Raw genomic sequence first — 22313 nt, forward strand, 5'->3', positions numbered from 1 at the left:
GAATCTTCAGATCTCAGATTTTTGAGGAGCTAGGATTATAGGTGTGAGCTTCTGGCATATAGCTCACTTGATATTTTTTAATCACTACTTTTTCTTGAGTTTACTATTTTTCTAGAATAGATGAAAACTTCCAATTTTGGCAGACAATATGCTTCTTGCATATTCTTCAACCTATTGTTTCCCTAACATGATTCTCTTGAAATTTTCTCACCCCCCTCCTTGCTCTGTCCTCTCCCCCTAAGAATCACAAGCATGTTTATATTTTTGGGGGGGTGTCCAGTTGTGGGGCCTGAACTCTGGGCCTGGGCACTGTCCCTCAGCTCTTCAGCTCAAGGCTAGTGCTCTACCAGTTGAGCCATAGCACCACTTCTGGCTTTTTTTCCCTGCTTATGTGGTGCTGAGGAATCGAACCCAGGGCCTCATGCATGCAAGCCAAGCGCTCTACCACTGAGCCACCTTCCCAGCCCAAGCATGTCTATTTTTGCAGGACTTTGCTGCAGATTCATTTATGGATTTATGGAACACCTAAGAATTGTCTTTTTCATTACCTCAGCTCTTGTGATTAAAAAAAAATCACAATCATGAAGAAAAATTCTCAATTGTTCTACTTTTGAAAATTTATTTCATAGGTATATATACATATATTATCCTACAGAAATATATAATCTATACTAAAAATTAATTTAAAACAATGATTATTGAAATACTGCTGGAAATAGTAAAAATATTAGGAACAATTATTGTGCCCAGAGGTAATTATCACCACTTTCTTTGTGATAAATCAATTTTCAAGTCAATGATTGAGTAACATAATTGCATTATGATCAATCTTAGGAAAAAATTTATACTAACAAGATTTTTAATGCGGTGTCTCAAAAATGGGGACATTTTCTTGATAATTTTGATTACTTTGGGTGATTTTGAACATTAAAATAAGCTTCAGTTAACTACCAAATGACTGGCATACTAGATAATGATACCTCTCAGCTGAAAAATAAACCCCAACAGCAACCCATAGTTTAAACAAATCTTGTTATTAACATGCATTAGTTGTGCAAAGTATTTCATTAAAAAATTTCCATACATGCATGTATTATATTACTATTTCTTATTCCTCTCCCATTTTGAAACAGTTTTAATGAGTTTCATGATTCTGTTTTTTTATAGATGTGTTTGAAGTCCTTAGATATTATAGCTCTCTTCATCTTTCCCTACTGATTACCACCTACCCAAAGTCCCCATTTTATGCTCATATCATTAAATTTTTACTCAATACTATATGAGACAGAATATATGACATTTGTCTTTCTCAGTCTGTCTTATTTAGTTTAATGCGAAGATCTTCCATACTAACACATTTCATGGAAAAAAGCTACTATACAGAAAATGTTTTTAATCTTTTGGGGAGATAGATAATCATTTTCTCATTCTTTAATAATCATTTCCATGGATAGAATTCTTTTAACAGACCTGAAGGGGAATAGAGAGGAATTATGGTGTAGCAGTGTAGAAGGAATAGTAGAAATACATAAAAAAGTCAATGAACAGCTTTTGCATAAGACCTCATTGAGGAATTACAGAAGAGAAGATTTCATTTGTTATGGCTAGCCAGACAGAACGAAGTTTGATGGCATGTATAAGCTGGGTCTAGAAAAGACATATCTCTAATGTTCTAATAATGAATAAAAGGATTTTGTTTGAATTGAGAGAGCAATGTGTTAGTGTGAAAAGGAAGATATTTGATAAATATTTCATGATCATTCCTTTAGAAAGAGTTTTGACAAACCCAAAATATTATATGGAAATGATTTTAATTTATTTTATTAATTTAAAAATTACCTTTAGTTACACAAACGAGTTGCCATTTAACAAAGAAGATTATGAATACAATACAATATATCTTGATCAATGGTACCCCTTTCATTGGATAGATTTTTTTTTCCAGTCCTGGGGCTTGAACCCTGGGCTTGGGCGCTGTCGTTGAGCTCTTGTGCTCAAGGCTAACGCTCTACCACCTGAGCCACAGCTCCACTTTGGGCTTTTTGTGGTAAATCGAAGATAAGAGTCTCATGGACTTTCTTGACCATGCTGGCTTCAAGCTGTGATCCTCAGATCCTTAGCCCCCTGAATAGCTAGGTTTAAAGGCATGATCCACTGGTACCAGGAAAGATTTTAAAAAAGGAAAAACCGATGCGTATATTACAATATCGGCCATTAGATTCTGTTGTTATTAATCATGATGCCTTAAAAATGTGCCCTGATATGATAGCTATGAAATATATACCAAGTATCCAGTTCCTGATAATTTTCACCAATTCCAAAGCAACTCACTCAGTTCTCATCTTGATTCAATCCATGGAAGTAAAGCACTAAACAAAGTGTGTTCAAGAGACACTGGAAATTTAAGAGGTCCACAAACCACAGAGATGACCTGCTTTTCTGTTAGCAAGTTACTCACCTGTCCTTGCACAATAATTCCCTAATTTCAAATTCCACCAAGAATTCATGGACACCATAAGCTGGAACCTAGCATGACTTGATTAATCACATTGGTGTTTCAGAGTTTCTCCAGTTTTTTTCTAGGTGTGCAAACTTCATCTTTTTCCACCACAGCACAGCCTATTACAATGTCAGAAGAGGTTAATTCAGGTTAAATTGCACAAATGTTTCTTTTTCTGCTGTGCTTTCCATCCCTCTCTCTCTCCCTCATATCTTCCTTTGCTATCTCTTCCCCCACCTCTCTTGTTGAACATGGGGATTGATAAAAATGATACTTAAAAAAAAAAGTAGCAACCATAAAGACTTTTTACTTTTACACTTTGATTTGCATTTTAATTTGCAACAAGAGAAGAAACACATGAGGAAAGAAAATCAGAGCAGTGCATCAGAGTTCATCCTCCTGGGGCTCCCCATCAGGCCAGAGGAGCAAGGCCAGTTCTATGCCCTTTTCCTGGCCATCTACCTGACCACCGTGCTGGGGAACCTGCTCATCATCCTGCTCATCAGGCTGGACTCCCGCCTCCACACCCCCATGTACTTCTTCCTCAGCCACTTGGCTTTCACTGACGTCTCTTTCTCCTCCGTCATAGCCCCGAAGATGCTCACGAACATGCTGACACAGAGCCGGTCCATCCCCTATGCTGGATACATTTCCCAGGTGTATTTTTTCTTATTTTTTGCAGTTCTTGACAGCTTCCTCCTCACCTCCATGGCTTATGACAGATATGTGGCCATCTGTCACCCCCTGCACTACACCGCCATCATGAGTCAGAGGCTGTGTTTCCTGCTGGTTATTGTGTCCTGGGCCTTGTCCTCTGCAGTTGCTCTTGTGCACACTCTCCTCCTAGCTCGTCTCTCTTTCTATGGAGACAATACTCTGCCCCATTTCTTCTGTGACCTCTCTGCCTTACTTAAGCTGTCCAGCTCAGACACCACAGTCAATGAGCTGGTTATCCTCACGGTGGGAACAGTGGTCATTACCGTGCCATTCCTATGCATTCTGGTCTCTTATGGCCGCATTGGGGCCACCATCCTGAGAGCTCCCTCCTTGAAGGGAATCTGCAAAGCCCTGTCCACATGTGGCTCTCACCTCACTGTGGTTTCTCTGTACTATGGGCCAATTATTGGAATCTACTTTGTGAGCTCATCCACTGACACCAATGACAAGGACGTCATCGTGGCTGTCTTGTACACGCTGCTCACACCCATGTTAAATCCCTTTATCTACAGTCTGAGGAATCGAGATATGAAAGGAGCTCTGAAAAAGTTGTTCAGTAGAGGAAACTTCTGAGTGTGATCTGCATTGTATTTTGTATTTTCTGTTAACTGGATATGAGATTCTCTGTATGCCACCTCTTCCCTCTGACTTGTAGTTTCTTTTTTTTTTTTGGGTCCGGTTGTGGGGCCTGAACTCTGGGCCTGGGTGCTGTCCCTCAGCTCTTCAGCTCAAGGCTAGCGCTCTACCACTTGAGCCACAGCGCCACTTCTGGCTTTTTTTTTTTCTGCTTATGTGGTGCTGAGGAATCGTACTCAGGGCCTCAGGCATGCAAGGCAAGCTCTCTACCACTGAGCCACCTTCCCAGCCCTTGTAGTTTCTTTTGAAACTTGATACAGCATACTTTTTGGTCTTTATATCTCCTGTAATGAATTCGGTATATGTTTTAGCTATCTTCTTACTCTTGAGAGTTTTGGAAATGGATTTGAAAAAACATAAACACATTGCTATTTTCCTCTTTGCATACTGTCTTTATCCCTCATCGCTTTTAATATTTATATAAACACAGCTTTTCATCTTTAAAAAAATTAGCTCTGGACTCTGGTTGGAATGTTTTCCCTATCTCAATGTAGTAATAATTTTCTTGGTGTGTTCACTAGTGTTTCCATATTTAATTGTATAATATACTTCAAATATTTAATGGAATATTTGTTAGACATTGAGTTTTAGGTATTAAAATTATTTTTTTATTATTTATATTTATGTTGATATATAAAATGATAGATTTTATGAAGTACCTTTTGATGTTCCTGTATATGTGTATGGTGTACAATGTTAAAGTAAAAAAAATCTATTTTTTTCAAATATTTATTGCTTATTTCTGATCAAATATTCAGAACACTTTCTTTGTATTATTTCTGAAAGATACAGTATTTGTCACTTTCTGCAGACATGCTACTGTGCAGGTAAACCCTAGAACTGCTTTCTCCCTTTTAAGTGTGAACCCAAGATGAGCCCATCTTCTTGTGTCTTTGCCTCTATATTCTACTCAATTGTGTAATTTCTTTTGCATTGTCCAAAAATGTTTTAATTTTCTTTCAAAAAGATGGTCATTAGCATATGAAGACATGATTAATATCTCTGGCTATAAAGAAATTGCAAATCAAAACAACTAGATTCCACTAGGAAGGTGGCTCAGTGGTAGAGTGCTTGCCTTGCATGCATGAGGCCCTGGGTTTGATTCCTCAGCATCACATAAGCAGAAAAAGCCAGAAGTGGTACAGCGCTAGCCTTGAGCTGAATTGCTGAGGGACAGAGCCCAAGCCCAGAGTTCAGGCCCCACAACCCACAAAAAACAAAACAAAACAAAACCAAAACCAAAAACAACTAGATTCCATCGTTCTCCAGTTAGAATGGCCATCATAAGAATAACAACAATTACTAGCCCTGATGTAGGTGAAACTAATACACTGTTGATGGGAATGTAAACTTGTTCAGCCACTCTGGAAAGCAATTTGGAGTTTTCTTAAAAAGCTTAACATTGATCTACCCTATGATCAGCAATCCCAGTCTTGGACATTTATGCAAGAGATTATGAATAATACACTGTAAAGCCACTTGCACAACCATGATTTATTACTGTATAATTCACCATAGAAAAGGTATGGAAACAGTTCAGATGACACTCAATGGATGAGTGGATCAAGAAAACAGGGTATATGTTACACAATGGAATCTTATCCATTAGAAAGAAGCATAGTACATCATTTGGAAAAAAACGGATGAACTTGGAAAAATTTATGTTAAACCAAGGCCTAGAGAGACAAAGGGCACATATTCTCTCTTATATATGGAAGCCAGAACTAATGTATAAATGTATTAACTAATAAATTTATTAATCAAAGTATAGTATCTGCAGGGTATTTTTCAAACAGTGTAATTCCTTAGAAGAACTGGCAGCTTAATAAAATGAATACCAGGAAACTGGCACTTGAAAGGTATAGGGGGCCAGGCACCAGTGGCTCATGCCTATAATCCCAGCTACTCAGGAGGCTGAGATCTGAGGATCATGGTTCAAAGCCAGCCTGGGCAAGGAAAGTCCATGAGACTCTTATCTCCAATTAACCACCAGAAAACTGGAAGTGGCCCTGTGGCTCAAGTTGTAGAGCACTCGATTTAAGCTGAAGAGCTGAGGGATAGACCCCAGGCCCAGAGTTCAAGTCTCATGACCAGCAAAACAAAAAAATCCAGAGGAAAAAATTAATAAGGAACAGAATGCCATGAAATAGAAAGAAGGGAGATGCTCCATGAGACCAAAAGTTACTTCTTGAGAAAAAAGTTAGCAAATTGAGATACATAGAGCTACAAGAATGCAAATAACTTAAATGAATCTCTAATGATGAATGAGGTTGAAACAACAATAAAGGGTCACATATATTTAAAAGGGGGCAGGTGAAGTAGCTCACACCTATAATGTAAGTTAATTGTGAAGTAGAGATTGAGAGGATCACAGTTCAAGGGCAGCCTGGGGAAAAAAGTTAGTTAAAGTCCCATCTCAACCAAATCTGGGAATGCTAGCATATGCCTGTCATTCCAGGTATGCAGAAAACTTATATAGGAAGATCATAGTCCAGGGCAGCCCAGGCAAAATATGTAAGATCCTACCTAAAAACAGACTGAAGCACAAGGGCTGAGCACATGGCATGAATGGTAGAGTGCCTTTCTAGCAAATACAAGGTCCTGAGTTCAAACCAGGCATTTATTTATTTTTTATATTAATGATCTCTAAGTAGTTGTACAAAGGAGTTGCCACTTAACAAAGCAGTTTATGGAAGCAGTGCACTTTGATCTGTGTCACCCCTTTCAACCTTCTCATTCTCCCATTCATCCCTTCTCTGACTACATTCTTCCCTTCCTTCTGCTCTTTTCCTCTTTGATCCCTCTTCCCTGGGCCCCACCTTCCCCTCCGGCAAGTACCTGGGGCTTACTTTGTTGGGCGTTGACTTTGCCTTTCTAAGGAATTACACTATTTGAATTCTCCCTTGAATCTACCATATTTCAGTTTGTACATTTGCAATCAGTCGCCTATCACCTAGCGTGTTTACTTACAGGTTTATAGGCAAATTCTAGCTTCCATGAGGGAAAACATGTAACCATTCTCTCTCTGGGTCTGACATACTTCACTTAATATGGTTTTTTTCCCCCAAGTCTTTCCATTTCTCCACAATGGATACAATATTGTTATTTCTAATGGATGAGTAAAATTCTATTGTGTATATATGCCACATTTTCTTTTTTTCCCCATCACTGTTAATATTCTTTTTTTTTTAAATTGTGAAAATGCCGTACAGAGGGGTTACAATTACATGAGCAAAGTAATGAGTACATTTCTTATCAAGCATTGTTGCCTCCTCCTTTGTTTCCTCTTCCCATCCCTTCCCATCTCCCCCCTCCTACCTCTACCCCGCCCCTCGTGGCTCCCCCCCTGCCAAAGTTTAAAGTTCGTTTACATCTCATTGTTTCAATGGGTCCACCTGTATCCCTATTTTTTTATTTTATTTTATTTTTTTATGGTAAAGATACTATACAGAGGGTTACAGTTACATGAGTAAGGTAATGAGTACACTTCCTATTGAGCATTGTTACCCCCTCCATTGTTTTCCCCCTACCAGCCCTTCCCTCCCTACCTTCCCCGAGGTTCTTTTTTTTTTTTTTTGATTGTGATTAAGTGATTACATAATTTCCCAAATTTCACAGTATTGTGGAATAATGATGCTCATTTAAAGTCAGAAGTTCATTCTAATTTTCCTGGAGCAAATTGTCTATCACAGTCTGTAACATATAACGGTGTTCACATGTTATACACCATACATGTGATCAGCAGCATGGGGATATTTAGTAGTGGTTTGACCAGATGAGTGGGAGTTCTTTGTTTCTTAAGTCCTGTTAGTTTTGTCATATCACCTAACATTTTGGATTTAGCATCCACTTATCAGGGAGACCATGTACCGTTTGTCTCTTTGCTCTTGGCTTACCTCGCTCAACATGATTCCTTCTAGCTCCATCCATTTCCCTGCAAATGCCATTATTTTGTCATTTCTAATGGCTGCATAATATTCCATTGTGTATAGATACCACAATTTTTGGATCCATTCATCTATGGTGGGGCATCTGGGTTGTTTCCATAACCTACCTATTGTGAACAGTGCTGCAATAAACATGGAGGTGCACATGTCCTTGTATATTGGTTCCTGTTGTTCAGGGTAGATGCCTAGAAGTGGTATGACTGGGTCGTAAGGGAGGTCAATCTTTAGCTTTCTAAGGACCCTCCAGACTGCTTTCCAAAGTGGTTGTATAAGTGTACATTCCTACCAGCAGTGTAATAGGGTTCCTCTTTCTCCACATCCCCTCCAGCATTTGTCATTGGCTGACTTGAGGATGTGGGACATTTTGAGTGGGGTAAGGTGGTATCTCAAGGGTTGTCTTTATTTGCATTTCCTTCACCACCAGGGATGATGAACATTTCCTCATGTGTTTCTTTGCCATTTTTATTTCTTCATTTGAGAAGTCCCTCTTTAGTTCCCTTGCCCATTTAGTAATTTGTTTGTTAGGTTTGGGAGGAATTAGTTTCTTGAGTTCCCTGTATATACGGGATGTTAACCCCTTGTCTGATATATTGCTGGTAAATATTTTTTCCCAATTAGTTGGTTGTCTTTCTAGCTTGGTTGCAATAGATTTAGCTGTGCAGAAGCTTTTTATTTTAAGGTAGTCCCATTTGTCGAGTCTCTCTCCAACTTGTTGTGACCCTGGGACTCTGTTCAGGAAGTTCCTTCCTGTGCCTATTAGTTCAAGTGTCTCTCCTACTCTGTCCTGCAGTAGTTTCAGAGATTCAGGTTTAATGTTAAGGTCTTTAATCCATTTTGAGTTGATATTGGTGCATGGTGACAGGCTGGGGTCCACTTTTAGTTTTCCGCATGTGGCTGCCCAGTTTTCCCAGCACCAGTGGTTGAAGAGGCTGTGTTTCTTCCATTGTTTGTCTTTGGCTCCTTTGTCGAATATCAGCTGGCTGTAGGCCTGTGGATTTATTTCTGGATCTTTTATTCTGTTCCATTGGTCTTCGGGTCTGTTTTTGTGCCAGTACCATGCTGTCTTTGTTATTATAGCTCTGTAGTAGAGTTTGAAGTTCGGCATGGATAGCCCTCCCATATTGTCTTTATCCCCTAGAATTGTTTTGGCTATTCTAGGTCTTTTGTTGTTCCATATGAATTTTTGGACTGTTTTCTGTATTTCAGTGATGTACGTCATTGGGATTTTAATAAGAATTGCATTGAATTTGTACATTAATTTTGGAAGTATTACCATCTTTACTATATTAAGTCGGCCTATCCAAGAGCATGGGAGGTCTTTCCATTTCCTAGTGTCTTCTGCAATTTCTTTCTTTAACTTTTTATAGTTTTCATTAAATAGTTCTTTAACATCTTTGGTTAGGTTAATTCCTAAATATTTTATTTTTTGGGAGGCTATTGAGAATGGGGTTGCTCCCTTTATTTCCCTCTCTTCTTGTACATTGTCAGTGTACAGGAAGGCAACTGATTTTTGTGGGTTTATTTTGTATCCTGCTACTTTGCTGAAGTGATTTATGATTTCTAAGAGTTTGGGGATGGAGTTTTTGGGATCATGAAAGTATAGTATCAACTTTAATGTCTTTTTTTGCCTTATTGCCCTGGCTAAGGGTTCCAAGACTATATTGAAGAGGAGTGGAGACAGTGGGCATCCTTGCTTTGTTCCTGATTTTAGGAGAATTGGTTGTAGCTTTTCCCCATTAAGTACAATATTGGCTATTGGTCTGTCATAAATGGCTTTTATTGTTTTTAGAAATGTTCCTTCTATTCCTATTTTCTCCAGAGCTTTTAGCATGAATGAATGTTGAATTTTATCAAAGGCCTTTTCTTCATCTGTGGCGATAACCATGTGATTCTTGACCTTGGCTCTGTTGATGTGTTGGATTACATTTATTGACTTACGTATGTTAAACCATCCCTGCGTCTCTGGGATGAAGCCTACCTGGTTATAGTGTATTTTTTTTTTTTAAATGTGTTTCTGGATTCTGTTAGCTAGAATCTTGTTAAGGATCTTTGCATCTGTGTTCATCAAGGAAATTGGCCTGTAATTCTCCTTTTTGGTTGGGTCTTTGCCTGGTTTGGGGATGAGTGTGATATTGGCTTCGTAGAATGAGTTTGGGATAGCTCCCTCCTTCTCTGTTTCTCTGAAGAGCTTGAGGAGTATGGGTATTAGCTCTTCTTTAAAGGTCTTATAGAATTCTGCTGTGAATCCATCTGGTCCTGGGCTTTTTTTTGTTGGAAGACTTTTGATAGCTTCCTGTATCTCATTGTAGGATATTGGCTTATTTAATTGGTTTACTTCTTCTTTGCTCAGTTTGAGCAACTAGTATTTCTCTAAAAATGCATCCATTTCTGCCAGATTTTCTTCCTTTAGAGAGTATAACTTTTGAAAGTAGTCCGTTAGAATTGTTTGGATATCTTGGGTATGTGTTGTGATTTTTCCTGTGGCATCCCTAATCCTGTTAATATGGGTTTCCTCTCTTCTTTTTTAAATTAATCTTGCCAACGGGCCATCAATTTTGTTTATTTTTTTCAAAGAATCAGCTTTTGTTTGGTTTATTTTGGCTATAATTTTCTGATTTTCTAATTGGTTAATCTCTGCTCTTAATTTGGTTATCTGGCTTCGTCTAGTAACTTCAGGTTCCATTTTTCCTTGTTTTTCTAGCTGGTTTAATTGCAACATGAGATTATTTACTTGGTCAGTCTCCATTCTCTTGATGTGGGCACTGAGGGCAATAAATTTAACCTTCAGGACTGCTTTTGCTGTGTCCCACAAGTTTCTTTGTGAGGTGTTTTCATTTTCATTGAGTTGTAGGAAATGTTTTATTTCTTCTCTGATCTCTTTCATTACCCAGGCATTGCTAAGGAGTGTGCTGTTCAATTTCCATGTATTAGAGAAATTTATGCGGTATGCTTTGTTATTGAGAGCTAGCTTGATTCCACTGTGGTCAGATAGGATATAGGGGATTATGTCGATCTCTTTGTATTTGCTTAAGTTCCTTGCATGAACTATGATATGGTCTATTTTGGAGAAAGTTCCATGAACTGCTGAGAAGAATGTGTACTGTGTTATTTTAGGGTGAAATACTCAGTAGATGTCAGTTAATTCTGCTTGAAGTATGGCCTCACTTAATTCGGTAGCTTCTTTGCCAATCCTCTGGTTGGTAGACCTGTCCTTTGGTGAGAGTTGTGTGTTAAAGTCTCCTAGTATTATCGTATTGGGATCTATTTTATTCTGTAAGTTTGAGAGCATTTGTTTAACATATCTGGGTGCACCAATATTTAAGCATATAAGTTGATGATGGTAATATCCTCCTCTTGGATTGTTCTCTGTATTAATATGTAGTGTCCGTCCTTGTCTTTCTGTACTGATTTTAATGAAAAGTTTATTTTGTCAGATATCAGGATAGCTACACCTGCTTTCTTACTGGGGGCATTTGATTGGTAGATCCTTTTCCAACCCTTTACTCTGAATTTGTTTGTATGTTTGGCTGAGAGGTGGGTCTCCTGAAGGCAACAGATGGATGGGTCTTGTTTTCTGATCCAGTCTGCAGTTTGTTTTCTTTTGATTGGCGAATTAAGCCCATTAATATTAAGAGAAAGTATAGAGAGATGCATTGTTGTCCCTGTCATTCTGTTTTCCTAAGTTTTTCTTCTTTCCTTTCCTCCTGTGCTTGCTCAGTTAGACTTTGAGTAATGCCTGTCTGGGGCAGGTCCCAGTTCCTGGTTGCTTTCTTCAGGTTGTGTCCCCCCTCTTAGAATTCTTTGTAATGCTGGCTTAATATTTATGTATTCATTTAGTTTTTCCTTGCTATTAAAAATTTTCAGTTCTCCATCGAATGTGAATGCTAGCTTTGCCAGGTATATCAGTCTGGGTTGGCAGTTATTGGCTCTCAGGGCTCGTATGGTGCTTTCCCAGGCCTTTCTTGCATTCATTGTTTGTGTGGAGAGATCTGCAGTGATTCTAATTTTTTCCCATTGTAGTATAGCTCTTTCTTCATTTTTGCTGCATGCAAGATTGTTTCCTTATTATTCAGATCTATCATTTTTATTATAATGTGTCTAGAAGTGTTTCTCTTGGGATCTTGCTTGTTGGGTGTTCTATATGCTTCTGTTATGTAGGTAAGATGTTCTTTTTTCAGGTGGGGAAAATTTTCACCGATTATCTTGTTGAATAGGTGTTGCATTCCCTTGCTCTGAAATTTCTCACCTTCGTCCACTCCAATTATACAAAGGTTAAATTTCTTGGCATTATCTGCTTGCTCTTGAATTTCCCTTTGGTTTAATTTGAATGTTTTTTCCATATCTGTCACTTTTTGGTCCAGTTGGTGTATTCTGTCTTCTGTATCTGACATTCTACCTTCCATTTCATTCACTCTGTTGACCATGGCTTCTATTGTGGTTTGCATGGAGGAAATGGATTCCTTTATGGATACGATGTTGGTTCTCAAAGTACTGATCTCACCTCATTAATCTCACCTCTTAATGAGATGAGATCAGTATGCATTATCTCTAATTTGACATTTATCTCACTTCTTACTGAGGTTTGTGCCGCTTCTATTTTTGCATGCATCTCTTGTTTGATATCCTGTATCTCTTTTGATAGTTCATCCTTGTGCTCTTTCAATTTCTGATCTATTTCTCGCTTATTTCTTGAGTCATTGCCTCCAGCAACCCTTGGATGTAGCTTTTGTCTTCCATTCCTGCTTTGCTCCCACTGGGGTTCTCCCCTGCGTGGCTGCTGGCTATTGAGGATAGCTTGCTATCCTGGGTGTTGATAAATCTTGTAATTTTTCTCTGTGATTTTCGCATGGGGGTTCAGGAGACTAATCTGCAATTTTGTTTTGGTGTGTCTGTCTTTGCTTGCTTGCTGATTCTATATTGGTAGAGAGAGTCGGTGCCTGATCTGGGTTCTGTTGGGAGCCTCCTTCCAGCTGCTAGTCTGACCTACTTAGGATTCTCGGCTCTCTGCTGTAGATCGCTGTCAATTCCAGCCTTTGGAAGGGTTGACAGCCTAGACTGCTTGTGTTTGCTCCTACGGGTGCTCTTGGCAAGATCAGATGCTCTGGATGCACTCCCAGATGCTGGAGTCTGCTATGGGCTCCTGATGTTTTTTTTTTGTTTGTTTGTTTGTTTTGGGCTGGTTGTGGGCTTGAACTCTAGGTTTGGGTGCTGTCTCTCAGCTCTTCAGCTCAAGGCTGGCACCCTACCATTTGAGCCACAGCACCACTTCTGACCCTTTTTGCTTTTGTGACGCTGAGGAATCAGATCCAGGACCTCATGCATCCAAGACTATCACACTACTGCTGAGCCGCCTTATCAGCCTGAGCTCCTGCTTACTATCAGGTGCTGGCAGCCTGTGTTGCCCAATTCCCAGCCTAGAGTATATGGGTGGAGTTTTGGTGGGGTTTGGGCTTCTCTTGTCCTGAGCCTCTACGTATTTTATTGTCACAGGTGTGCTTCCCAGGTGGTGCAGTTCCCTGTTTTTCTCCCCTCTGTTGATGCGTATGTTCAGCTTTTGACTTCAGTTGGGAGGAGTTGGTTGTGTTGTTCAGGCACCAGATCCCCAGGCCTGGTTCTGGCCTCTGCCTGGAGCTTGCTCGTTGGGCCTGTGCTGCTGTGTATACCACCTAGGTTATGCAGCCTGGGGTACACAGTTCAAATTTCTTCTACTGTTGATTGTCTTGACCCAGGGGTGCTGTTCCTGGCTTGGGCGTTTAAGTTCCCTTCCAGGGGCGCTCTTGCTCTAGCCTGGCCAGTGGAGTGTGCTCCATGGGCTGGTGGAGCTCTCAAACAGTTCCCAGTTTTAGTGGGTCCTGTGGTCCGGGTGTTGGGGTAGGGAGTCTGGGTCAGGGTCTGGGGATTCCCTCCAGCTCTGGTCTCCCTTGAGGGATACACTGTCCCCTGTGGGGTACTCACCCTAGAGCTAGTTGTTTCTGTGTGGTATAGGTCGTCAGTTACTGTTGCAATCTGAGTTCAGTTGGAGTGGTTGCGGGCTGGGCTGGGCGGTGGTGGCTCTGTGTGATTCTTTTCTGTCTCTGCCTCTGTTGAAGCTGTTGGGTCCACAGTGTCCACGCTCAGGCGGCTTCTGCGCGGGTGATTTGCAGGCAGCCCCCTGTGCTACTGGGATCCCGGCGGCCCCCGCTGGGTCGTCGCAATCAGCGGGTCTGACACTGGTAGCTCAGGCGGCTTCTGCGAGGGTTGTCTGCAGACAGCTCCCTTTGTCGCGCTGCCGGTGCCTGGCGGCTTTGGCAGGATGGAGCCTCTCTGCTCGGATGGAGAGTGAAGGGTGGGGAGGGGATCCTCTTGGAGACTCCCGGCTGGTAGATTTCTCTGTTTGTGGCCATCAGCTGGTCTGCAAACTGGTACCTCAGGAGGCTTCTGTGCGGGTGATCTGCAGGCGGCCCCCTGTGTCTCTGGGACTCCGGCAGCCCCCCGCCGGGCCGGCTGGCCATGGCTTGGTGCATTGCCGCGCAGCCAGTGAAGATTGGGGGCGGGGTCTTCGCTCTTCTCTGTTCTGAAATTCTTCTTTTCCTCTCTTTCTTTTTTATTTTCCACCTCCTGTTTTTCTCTGAGTGTTTGTCTTTTTGTTGTTGTCGGTCTCTTGGGGAGATTAAGTGTTGGAACTCGAACTCTCCTTTTGGTTGTGGAGAGCTGTGGCGTTTCCCTACTGCCCCGTCGCCATCTTGGTCCCCCCTCCCCTGTATCTCTATTTAAACAATTTGTTTTTTCCTTCCCCTCCACAAATTATACCAACATCAAATACAGTGAAAGCAGGGTTATACTTTGGGGGAGGGACATACAAAGCAACAAAAAAAAAATCATCTTATAAATATGTTAGAGACAAGCACAAAAAAGAAAAAAAACATTTGAATATTTATCTTGGAGCTTATTTTGGCTAATATCAACTTATCTGACCATTTCTGCTTGCCTCAGACAAATACTGGTTATTGCAAAGAAGGGAAACCATGGGACCTATGTTTCTTTGGGCCTGGTTTACTTCACTTAATATAATTTTTTTTCCAAGTCTTTCCATTTCCTAACAAATGGGGCAATGTCATTCTTTCTGATGGAGGCATAGAATTTCATTGTGTATATATACCACATTTTCTTGATCCACTCATCTACTGAGGGGCATCTGGGTTGGTTCCATATCTTAGCTATGGTATATAATACTGCAATAAACATAGTTGTGCTGGTAGCTTTAGTATGGTCTGTTTGTGATCATTTGGGTAAATGCCCAAAAATGGGATTGCTGGGTCATAGGGGAGCTGTATATGGAGTCTTTTGAGGAACTTCCATACTCCTTTCCAAAGTGGTTGAACAAGTTTACACTCCCACCAACAATGAAGTAAGGTTCCCTTCTGTCCACATCCCATCCAGCATCTGTTGTTATTAGAGGTCTTGATTATAGCCATTCTAACTGGGGTAAGGTGGTATCTCAATGTTGTTTTGATTTGCATTTCTTTTATGGCTAAGGATGTTGAACATTTCTTCATGTGTCTATTGGCCATCCTTCTTTCTTCTTCAGAGAAGTTTCTCTTTGAGGATTTGTTGTTGGGGGATTTAAGTTTTTGAGTTCCAGGTATATTTTAGATATGAGACACTTGTCCATTGTATGGCTAGTAAAGATCTTCTCCCAATCTATGCCACATTTTCTTGATCCATTCATCCATTGAAGGTCATTTGGGCTGATTTCATACCTTGTTTATGATGAATAGTGCTTCAGTGAACATGATTGTGCTGGTGGCTTAACTGTAGCCTAGTTTCTGATCTTTTGGATAAGTGCCCAGGAATGAAATAGGTTAGAGGTATATTTAGTTATTCAAGGAACCTCTACCCTGCTTTCCAGAGTGTTTGAACAAGCTTACATACCCACCAATGGTGTAATAGAGTTTCTTTTTAGCTGCATCCTTGCCAGCATCTGTTATAGTTTTCTTGATAATGGCCATCTTAACTGGGATGGGTTGGAATCTCAGTGTTGTTTTGATTTGCATTTCCTTTACGGCCAAAGATTCTGAGCATTTTTAGTGTGGCTATTGGCCATTTTCACTTCTTCTGAGAAGACTTTCTTTAAGTCATTAGTCCATTTACTAATTAGGTTGTTGATTCTTTGATGGTTCAAATTTTAGAGTTCTGTGTGGATTCTGGATATTAGATGCGGAGCTGGCAAAAGTCTTCCCCCATTCTATAGGCTTTCTTTTTAGCTTATTGGCTATGTCATTTGCCATAAAGAAACAAGTTCAAAACAAATCCATTTATCAAGTCTTGGATTTGTGGTGCTTTTGGATCTTTACTTAGAAAGTTTCTTTCTGTGCCAGTGAACCCTAGTATTTTCTCTACTCCTTCTTGTAATAGTTTCATGGTTTCAGGTCTCACACTGAGGTCTTTGATCAATCCAGTTATTTCTAATAAATAAAAATATTTAAAAATACTCTCTGGACAGATTCACTGTTGAATTCTTCTGTAGGACTTATAAGAAATAACCAACACCAATGCTCCCCAAGCTGTCTTCTAAAATAGAAATGGAAAAAGCATGACCAAATTGATTCTGTGATACTGGTATCAAACAGATGCCAAAAACATAAGAAGACAATAAAAAGAGAAAGAAAATTGTAAGCCAATTTCCATGATGAATTAATGCTTTTCAACATAAAGTTTACAACTAGAAACTAGCAAAACAGAAGCATCAAACTAGCAAAACAAGTTAAACTATACTAAAGGCTAGATTTACCAGACGACAGCAAAATATTCAGAGAGAGAGAGAGAGAGAGGGAGGGAGAGAGAGAGAGAGAGAGAGAGAGAGAGAGAGAGAGAGAGAGAGAGAGAGAGAGAGAGGGAGGACATTCTGGAACTTTCTTTAGAAGGGAACATATTGGCTGGGTTGGAGGGATGAGACAAGATCCTGGATGTATTGAGCAGGTACAGGAGTCCAGCATCAAGAATAGGAGAGCAATGGAGAAGGAAATTCCAGGCCTATGACTGTGCAGGCCTCCTCATTATCTCTGGTACTCTCTGGAATCAACCAGACATACAAAGGATTTCTGCACACCTCAGAACTTTGCTGCCTTCAAGCAGATAGCGTTCTACATGCAGCTCAGTTTTCCTATTTCTGACCTTCTGCATCATGTTCATCTTCTCTGGCTCACCTGGAGCCCACTTAAACAAAGCCAGATGCTGAGGAGGACTGAGCTTGTGACTGTGGATATGTATGGAGAGAACAGGCTGGGTGGTTGTAGGAAGAGGTTGCCTGAGACCAGTCACTAGTGAGATGGACTTCTTGACTGGTAGTTCTTCAAAATGCAGCACAGTGTACATTGTTCACTCTGCAGCCAGCTCCATACGTAATATTGCTCCAGTTAGAGCTCTAAGACAAGCAGCCTTGCCACAGGCCCCTCCAGAGCTAGGACCAGGTCTAGTTTAGTTCTTTCACCGCCTCCCCCAGCTAAATCTAGATATAGTGCTGCTAGCTGTAGTGTCATCTGTATTTGGAGCTCTTTCTCATTTCTAGAAGAGCCAATCTCAACACCATACCTAGCACTAGCTTTGGTGATAATATCTGGTCCATTACAAGTTCCAACACCTGGCCAGAACTCTACCCTTCTCCAGAACTGAAAGAATATATTGCTAAGGCAAAAGATGAATGGTTTCTTCTGAACAATACCATCAATAAAATCATGCTTGAAACTCTCTGAGTTGTTAGCCTCTCCTCTCTCTCTCTCTCTCTCTCTCTCTCTCTCTCTGTGCCCCCGCACCCCTCCCTGTGTGTGTATACTGGTCCTGAACTTAGGGACTGAGCACTGTCCCTGAAGTTTTGCTCAAGGCTAACACTCTACCACTTGAGCCACAGCTTCACTTCTGGCTTTTTTTGGGGGAGGTTAATTGGAGATCAGAGTCTTAGAGACTCTCCTACCTGGGCTGCCTTTGACCCATGATCCTCAGATCTTAGACTTCTGAGTAGCCAGGATACAAGCATGAGATTTAGGGAAATATATTCCAGTCCCCCAATTTAGTAGTGGTGTTGAGGTTTGCATGCTCACACTTTTGTTTAGAGAGTGAGGTTCTTGTGTTTATGGTGCTCATGAAAGAGCATGGGAACAGAAGAAGGGTCTTTGGTTATCACACTTGATCTCTAGCTTGGTTTTTGGTGGATCCTGAATCACCGTTCCCTCGTGTAAAGTCTGAGGAAGGGAAGATTTTTGAACTACCAACTTCTTTTTTTTTTTTTTTTTGGTCCGGTCATGGAGCCTGAACTCTGGGCCTGGGCGCTGTCCCTCAGCTGTTTAGCTCAAGGCTAGTGCTCTACCACTTGAGCCATAGCGCCACTTCCGGCTTTTTTCTTTTTTCTTATGGGGTGCTGAGGAATCGAACCCAGAGCCTCATGCATGCAAGGCAAGCGCTCTACCACTGAGCCACCTTCCCAGCTCCTGAACTACCAACTTCTTAATGGTTGTTTTTGAGATTAATTCCTCCCAGGGTAAATCCTTATGCCTTGTTCAAGAAGCCACTTTTTCCCCAAAGGAACATAAGACAATGAAGTAATTATATCCTGTTTGTCTCCAACTTAGAACTGAGGATGAGGAATTGCTTTTCAGATACTGTCCATGATTTGTAAAAGTAGGACTCAAAAAGCTGCTCAGGAGATGTGAATAAGCTTGCATTGTTCTATCTAAATTGTTTGATTCTAGACTGATTACTCTTCTGCTAATTGGCATGGAAGATTGGGCACCCCAGAAATCTGTCAGTTTCTCTATTTTCTGACGTGGACAGAAAAAATTATTGACAGACTTTCATCTTTCTTGTCTGCTGAAGGTACTTGGTGCTTATTGTCAGATATAGACAGAATGAACAATTGGTAGCGTGATGGTATATGTGTGTGTGTGTGTGTGTGTGTGTGTGTGTGTGTGTGTGTGTGTCTGTGTTACTAATGTTTGGATCCTACATAGCATATTTCCTATATTGTACTTTGTCTTGAAGTTAGTATCTATCCACATTTTGAGATGATAATACAGAAAAAGAGAATCATTTATCTCAAAGTAATTCTTTATCTAATTTTTGAAAGAAAGAAAATTATACCTTTCATTGATTGTCTTTTAGCCATTGAATGTATATCCCAATAATTTCCAATTCCAGCAGAGTTAGGTATTAGTTTATACCTAAAATAATACAATGACCACCTATTCTCATTATTACTGGTATACTCATATTACTTGGTATAATCGGATCTCTACCTTGTAGCCAAAAGGGAATTTAATATTTTGGTTCCTATTTTTTGTGGTATACTATTTTTCTAGAAAAGATCAAAACTTCCCACTATAGTGGACGAGTCCTTGTGTTGTCTTGCTCAAACATTTCTTCCAATACTTCTCTAATATTTCTCAAAGTGATCCTTCTCCTGAATTTTCATTTCCACAAGTTCTCTAGTCCTGTTCTCTACAAACAAATAACAATGTGTCCATTTTTTCATACTCTTCAGTGAATAACTTATGGAACATCTAATAATTTTCTTCTTTATATCTCAGCTCTTTTGATTTCAAAATCGTAATCACCAAGGGAAATTCTCAGTAGTTCTATTTCTTTTTTTGTCTAGCCTACTACATATATTTTACTTCTTGATTATAAGTAAAGGATTTGCAAACATATGCTACTTTTCATAGTTCCAACAACTCTTAAAATCTCTTATAAAGCATCCTAGAAAATTACAACGTTTAGGGGCTGGGAAGGTGGCTTAGTGGTAGATGCTTGCATTGCATGCCTGAGACCCTGGGTTCGATTCCTCAGCACCACATAAGCAAAAAGAAAAAAAAGCTTAAAGTGGTGCTGTGTCTCAAGTGGCAGAGCGCTAGCCTTGAGCTGAAGAGCTGAGGGACAGCACCCAGGCCCAGAGTTCAGGCCCCATGACTGGACCGCCCCCCTCCCCCCAAAAAAAGAAATTACAACGTTTAATAATCAGAGTAAATTCCAATCATTTAGTAGTTTGATTTCTAAGAATCTATTCTATAGATTCATTCTGAATTCATACTGCACATATACTATATGTGCACATATAGTATATAGTATACTATAGTAATAGATCATATATACATATGTATGAAAAATGAGATAAGAGAAATATCCATTATTGAAATGTTGTTAAAAGTAGCAAAATGTTAGAAACAAGCACATATCCATAAGGTAACATCACCATTTTCCATGTGATAAACTAATTGTTAAAATAAAGACAGTAATAGAACTGTATTCTAATCAGTATCAGGAAGTAACACTGTAGTAACAAGATTTATAATGCAGTCTTTAAAGAATGGGGAAATTATAAAGATAGTTTCAATTAAAATAGGAGTATTGAGATATTTAAAAAGTTTAGTTAACTATCAAAAGGCTGATAAATTAGGTAATAAGACACTCATCTCACAAGAGGAAAACCATCTTTAACAATTCTTTTTTTGAAAATTTTATTATTATATTACTATTTTAATTTTTACTTTTATTATTTTATTAATTTAATGTTAGCCTTTCAAATATGACTACTTTTATTATCATCATTAATTGTATCAAAGCGTTTACTTAGATATTTCCTTATCTCTTCTCCCTTTTTAAAGCAATTTAATTGGTTTCATTATTCTATTTTCATACAATTGTCTGTCCAAATACTTTGATCATGTGACCTTCTTCTTTCTTTTAACTATCTCCCTTCCACTGGCTCCCACCTGCCAAAATCTTCATTTTATGCTCATTGATTCAGTATTTATGTCTAAATCCTACAGATGAGACAGAGTACATAATTTTTTTCTCAATCTGGCTTAATTTGATTACCATAAAGATCAATTTTCATGTAAATAAATCTCTATATCAAAAATTATTTATGAGATAGATGATCAGGCTCAGTTTTTTTATTTTTAACGATCATTTCCATTAATAGAACGATATTAACAGAATGACCTAAAGGAGAAGAGAGAGGAATTAGACTTTATCAATGTAAAAGGAAGCCTAGAAATATGTCAAAAATACCTAGTGGCATAAGAAGTGAGTAATCAGAACAGAACTAATTTGTTATTGCTAATGAGACAGAATAAGTTTTTTTCACATTTTCAAGATAGGACTTGAGAAGACAAAATATCCCAAGTGTTCTAATAACTTGAAAGGTGTCTTTGAATCAAGAGACTATGTAACCTGTTAGTGTGCAGGGTAGCTATTCAATGAATGTTTCACGACTATTCCTCTGGAAAGCGTTAGGCTAGACTTAAGATGTCTGGGAAAATTTTTTTACAAAGAAAAAATGGATGGATGTGTGACAATGTAGAGCACTAGATTATTTTTTGTTACTGGCATAGAATAATGACCTTGAAAGTTTCTTTCTCTCAACTTAAGGATTCAAAAAATGTGTTATTCTTTTTAATGTAGTCATCATAATGAGTTCTCATTTCTTTCTTCACAATTTGATCTGTCTTGTCATCTTCACAAAAAGAAGAAACATATGACAAATCAGAACAATGTGTCTGAGTTCATCCTCCTTGGGCTCCCCATCGAACCGGAGGAGCAAGGCCTGTTCTATGCCTTGTTCCTGGCCATGTACCTGACCACCGTGCTGGGGAACCTGCTCATCATCCTGCTCATCAGGCTGGACTCCCGCCTCCACACCCCCATGTACTTCTTCCTCAGCCACTTGGCGTTCACTGACGTCTCTTTCTCCTCCGTCATAGCCCTGAAGATGCTCATGAACATGCTGACACAGAGCCGGTCCATCCCCTATGCTGGATGCATTTCCCAGGTGTACTTTTTCTTGTTTTTTGGGGATCTCGACAGCTTCCTTCTCACCTCCATGGCCTATGACAGATATGTGGCCATCTGTCACCTCCTGCACTACACCGCCATCATGAGTCAGAGGCTGTGTTTCCTGCTAGTTATTGTATCCTGGGTCTTATCTTGTATCAGTGCCCTTGTGCACACTCTCCTCCTAGCTCGTCTCTCTTTCTATGGAGACAACACTCTGCCCCATTTCTTCTGTGACCTCTCTGCCTTACTTAAGCTGTCCAGCTCAGACACCACAGTCAATGAGCTGGTTATTCTCATTCTAGGAACAGTGGGCATTACTGTGCCATTCCTATGCATTCTGGTCTCTTATGGCCGAATTGGGGCCACCATCCTGAGAGCTCCCTCCTTGAAGGGAATCTGCAAAGCCCTGTCCACATGTGGCTCTCACCTCACTGTGGTTTCTCTGTACTAGGGGCCAATTATTGGAATCTACTTTTTGAGCTCATCCAATGATACCAATGACAAGGACGTCATTGTGGCTGTCTTGTACACGCTGCTCACACCCATGTTAAATCCCTTTATCTACAGTCTGAGGAATCGAGATATGAAAGGAGCTCTGAAAAAGTTGTTCAGTAGAGGAAACTTCTGAGTGTGATCTGCATTGTGTTTTGCATTTTCTGTTAACTGAATATGAGATTCTCTGTATGCCACCTCTTCCCTCTAGCTTG

At 39.9% G+C, this 22313-nt stretch overlaps 2 protein-coding genes across 2 annotated transcripts; both read left to right on the top strand.

Moving 5' to 3' along the window:
* Positions 1–2857: 2857 nt before the first annotated feature.
* On the top strand, positions 2858–3790 carry LOC122107090 (olfactory receptor 50-like). Its single transcript, XM_042678677.1, has one exon. The coding sequence runs from the start codon at positions 2858–2860 to the stop codon at positions 3788–3790; it is 933 nt and encodes a 310-aa protein (XP_042534611.1).
* A 17517-nt stretch (positions 3791–21307) lies between these two features.
* Positions 21308–22057, top strand: LOC122107069 (olfactory receptor 50-like). The gene has a single exon (XM_042678655.1). The coding sequence runs from the start codon at positions 21308–21310 to the stop codon at positions 22055–22057; it is 750 nt and encodes a 249-aa protein (XP_042534589.1).
* The last annotated feature ends 256 nt before the right edge of the window (positions 22058–22313 follow it).

Source organism: Dipodomys spectabilis, unplaced genomic scaffold (assembly GCF_019054845.1).
Source record: "Dipodomys spectabilis isolate Male_0828 unplaced genomic scaffold, ASM1905484v1 ptg000046l, whole genome shotgun sequence".
In the NCBI taxonomy this organism is placed as follows: domain Eukaryota; kingdom Metazoa; phylum Chordata; class Mammalia; order Rodentia; family Heteromyidae; genus Dipodomys; species Dipodomys spectabilis.

What these genes read in the sequence shown, in the direction of transcription:
- LOC122107090 (XM_042678677.1), top strand. Translation starts at nt 2,858, where the DNA reads ATGAGGAAAGAAAATCAGAGCAGTGCATCAGAGTTCATCCTCCTGGGG.
- LOC122107069 (XM_042678655.1), top strand. Translation starts at nt 21,308, where the DNA reads ATGACAAATCAGAACAATGTGTCTGAGTTCATCCTCCTTGGGCTCCCC.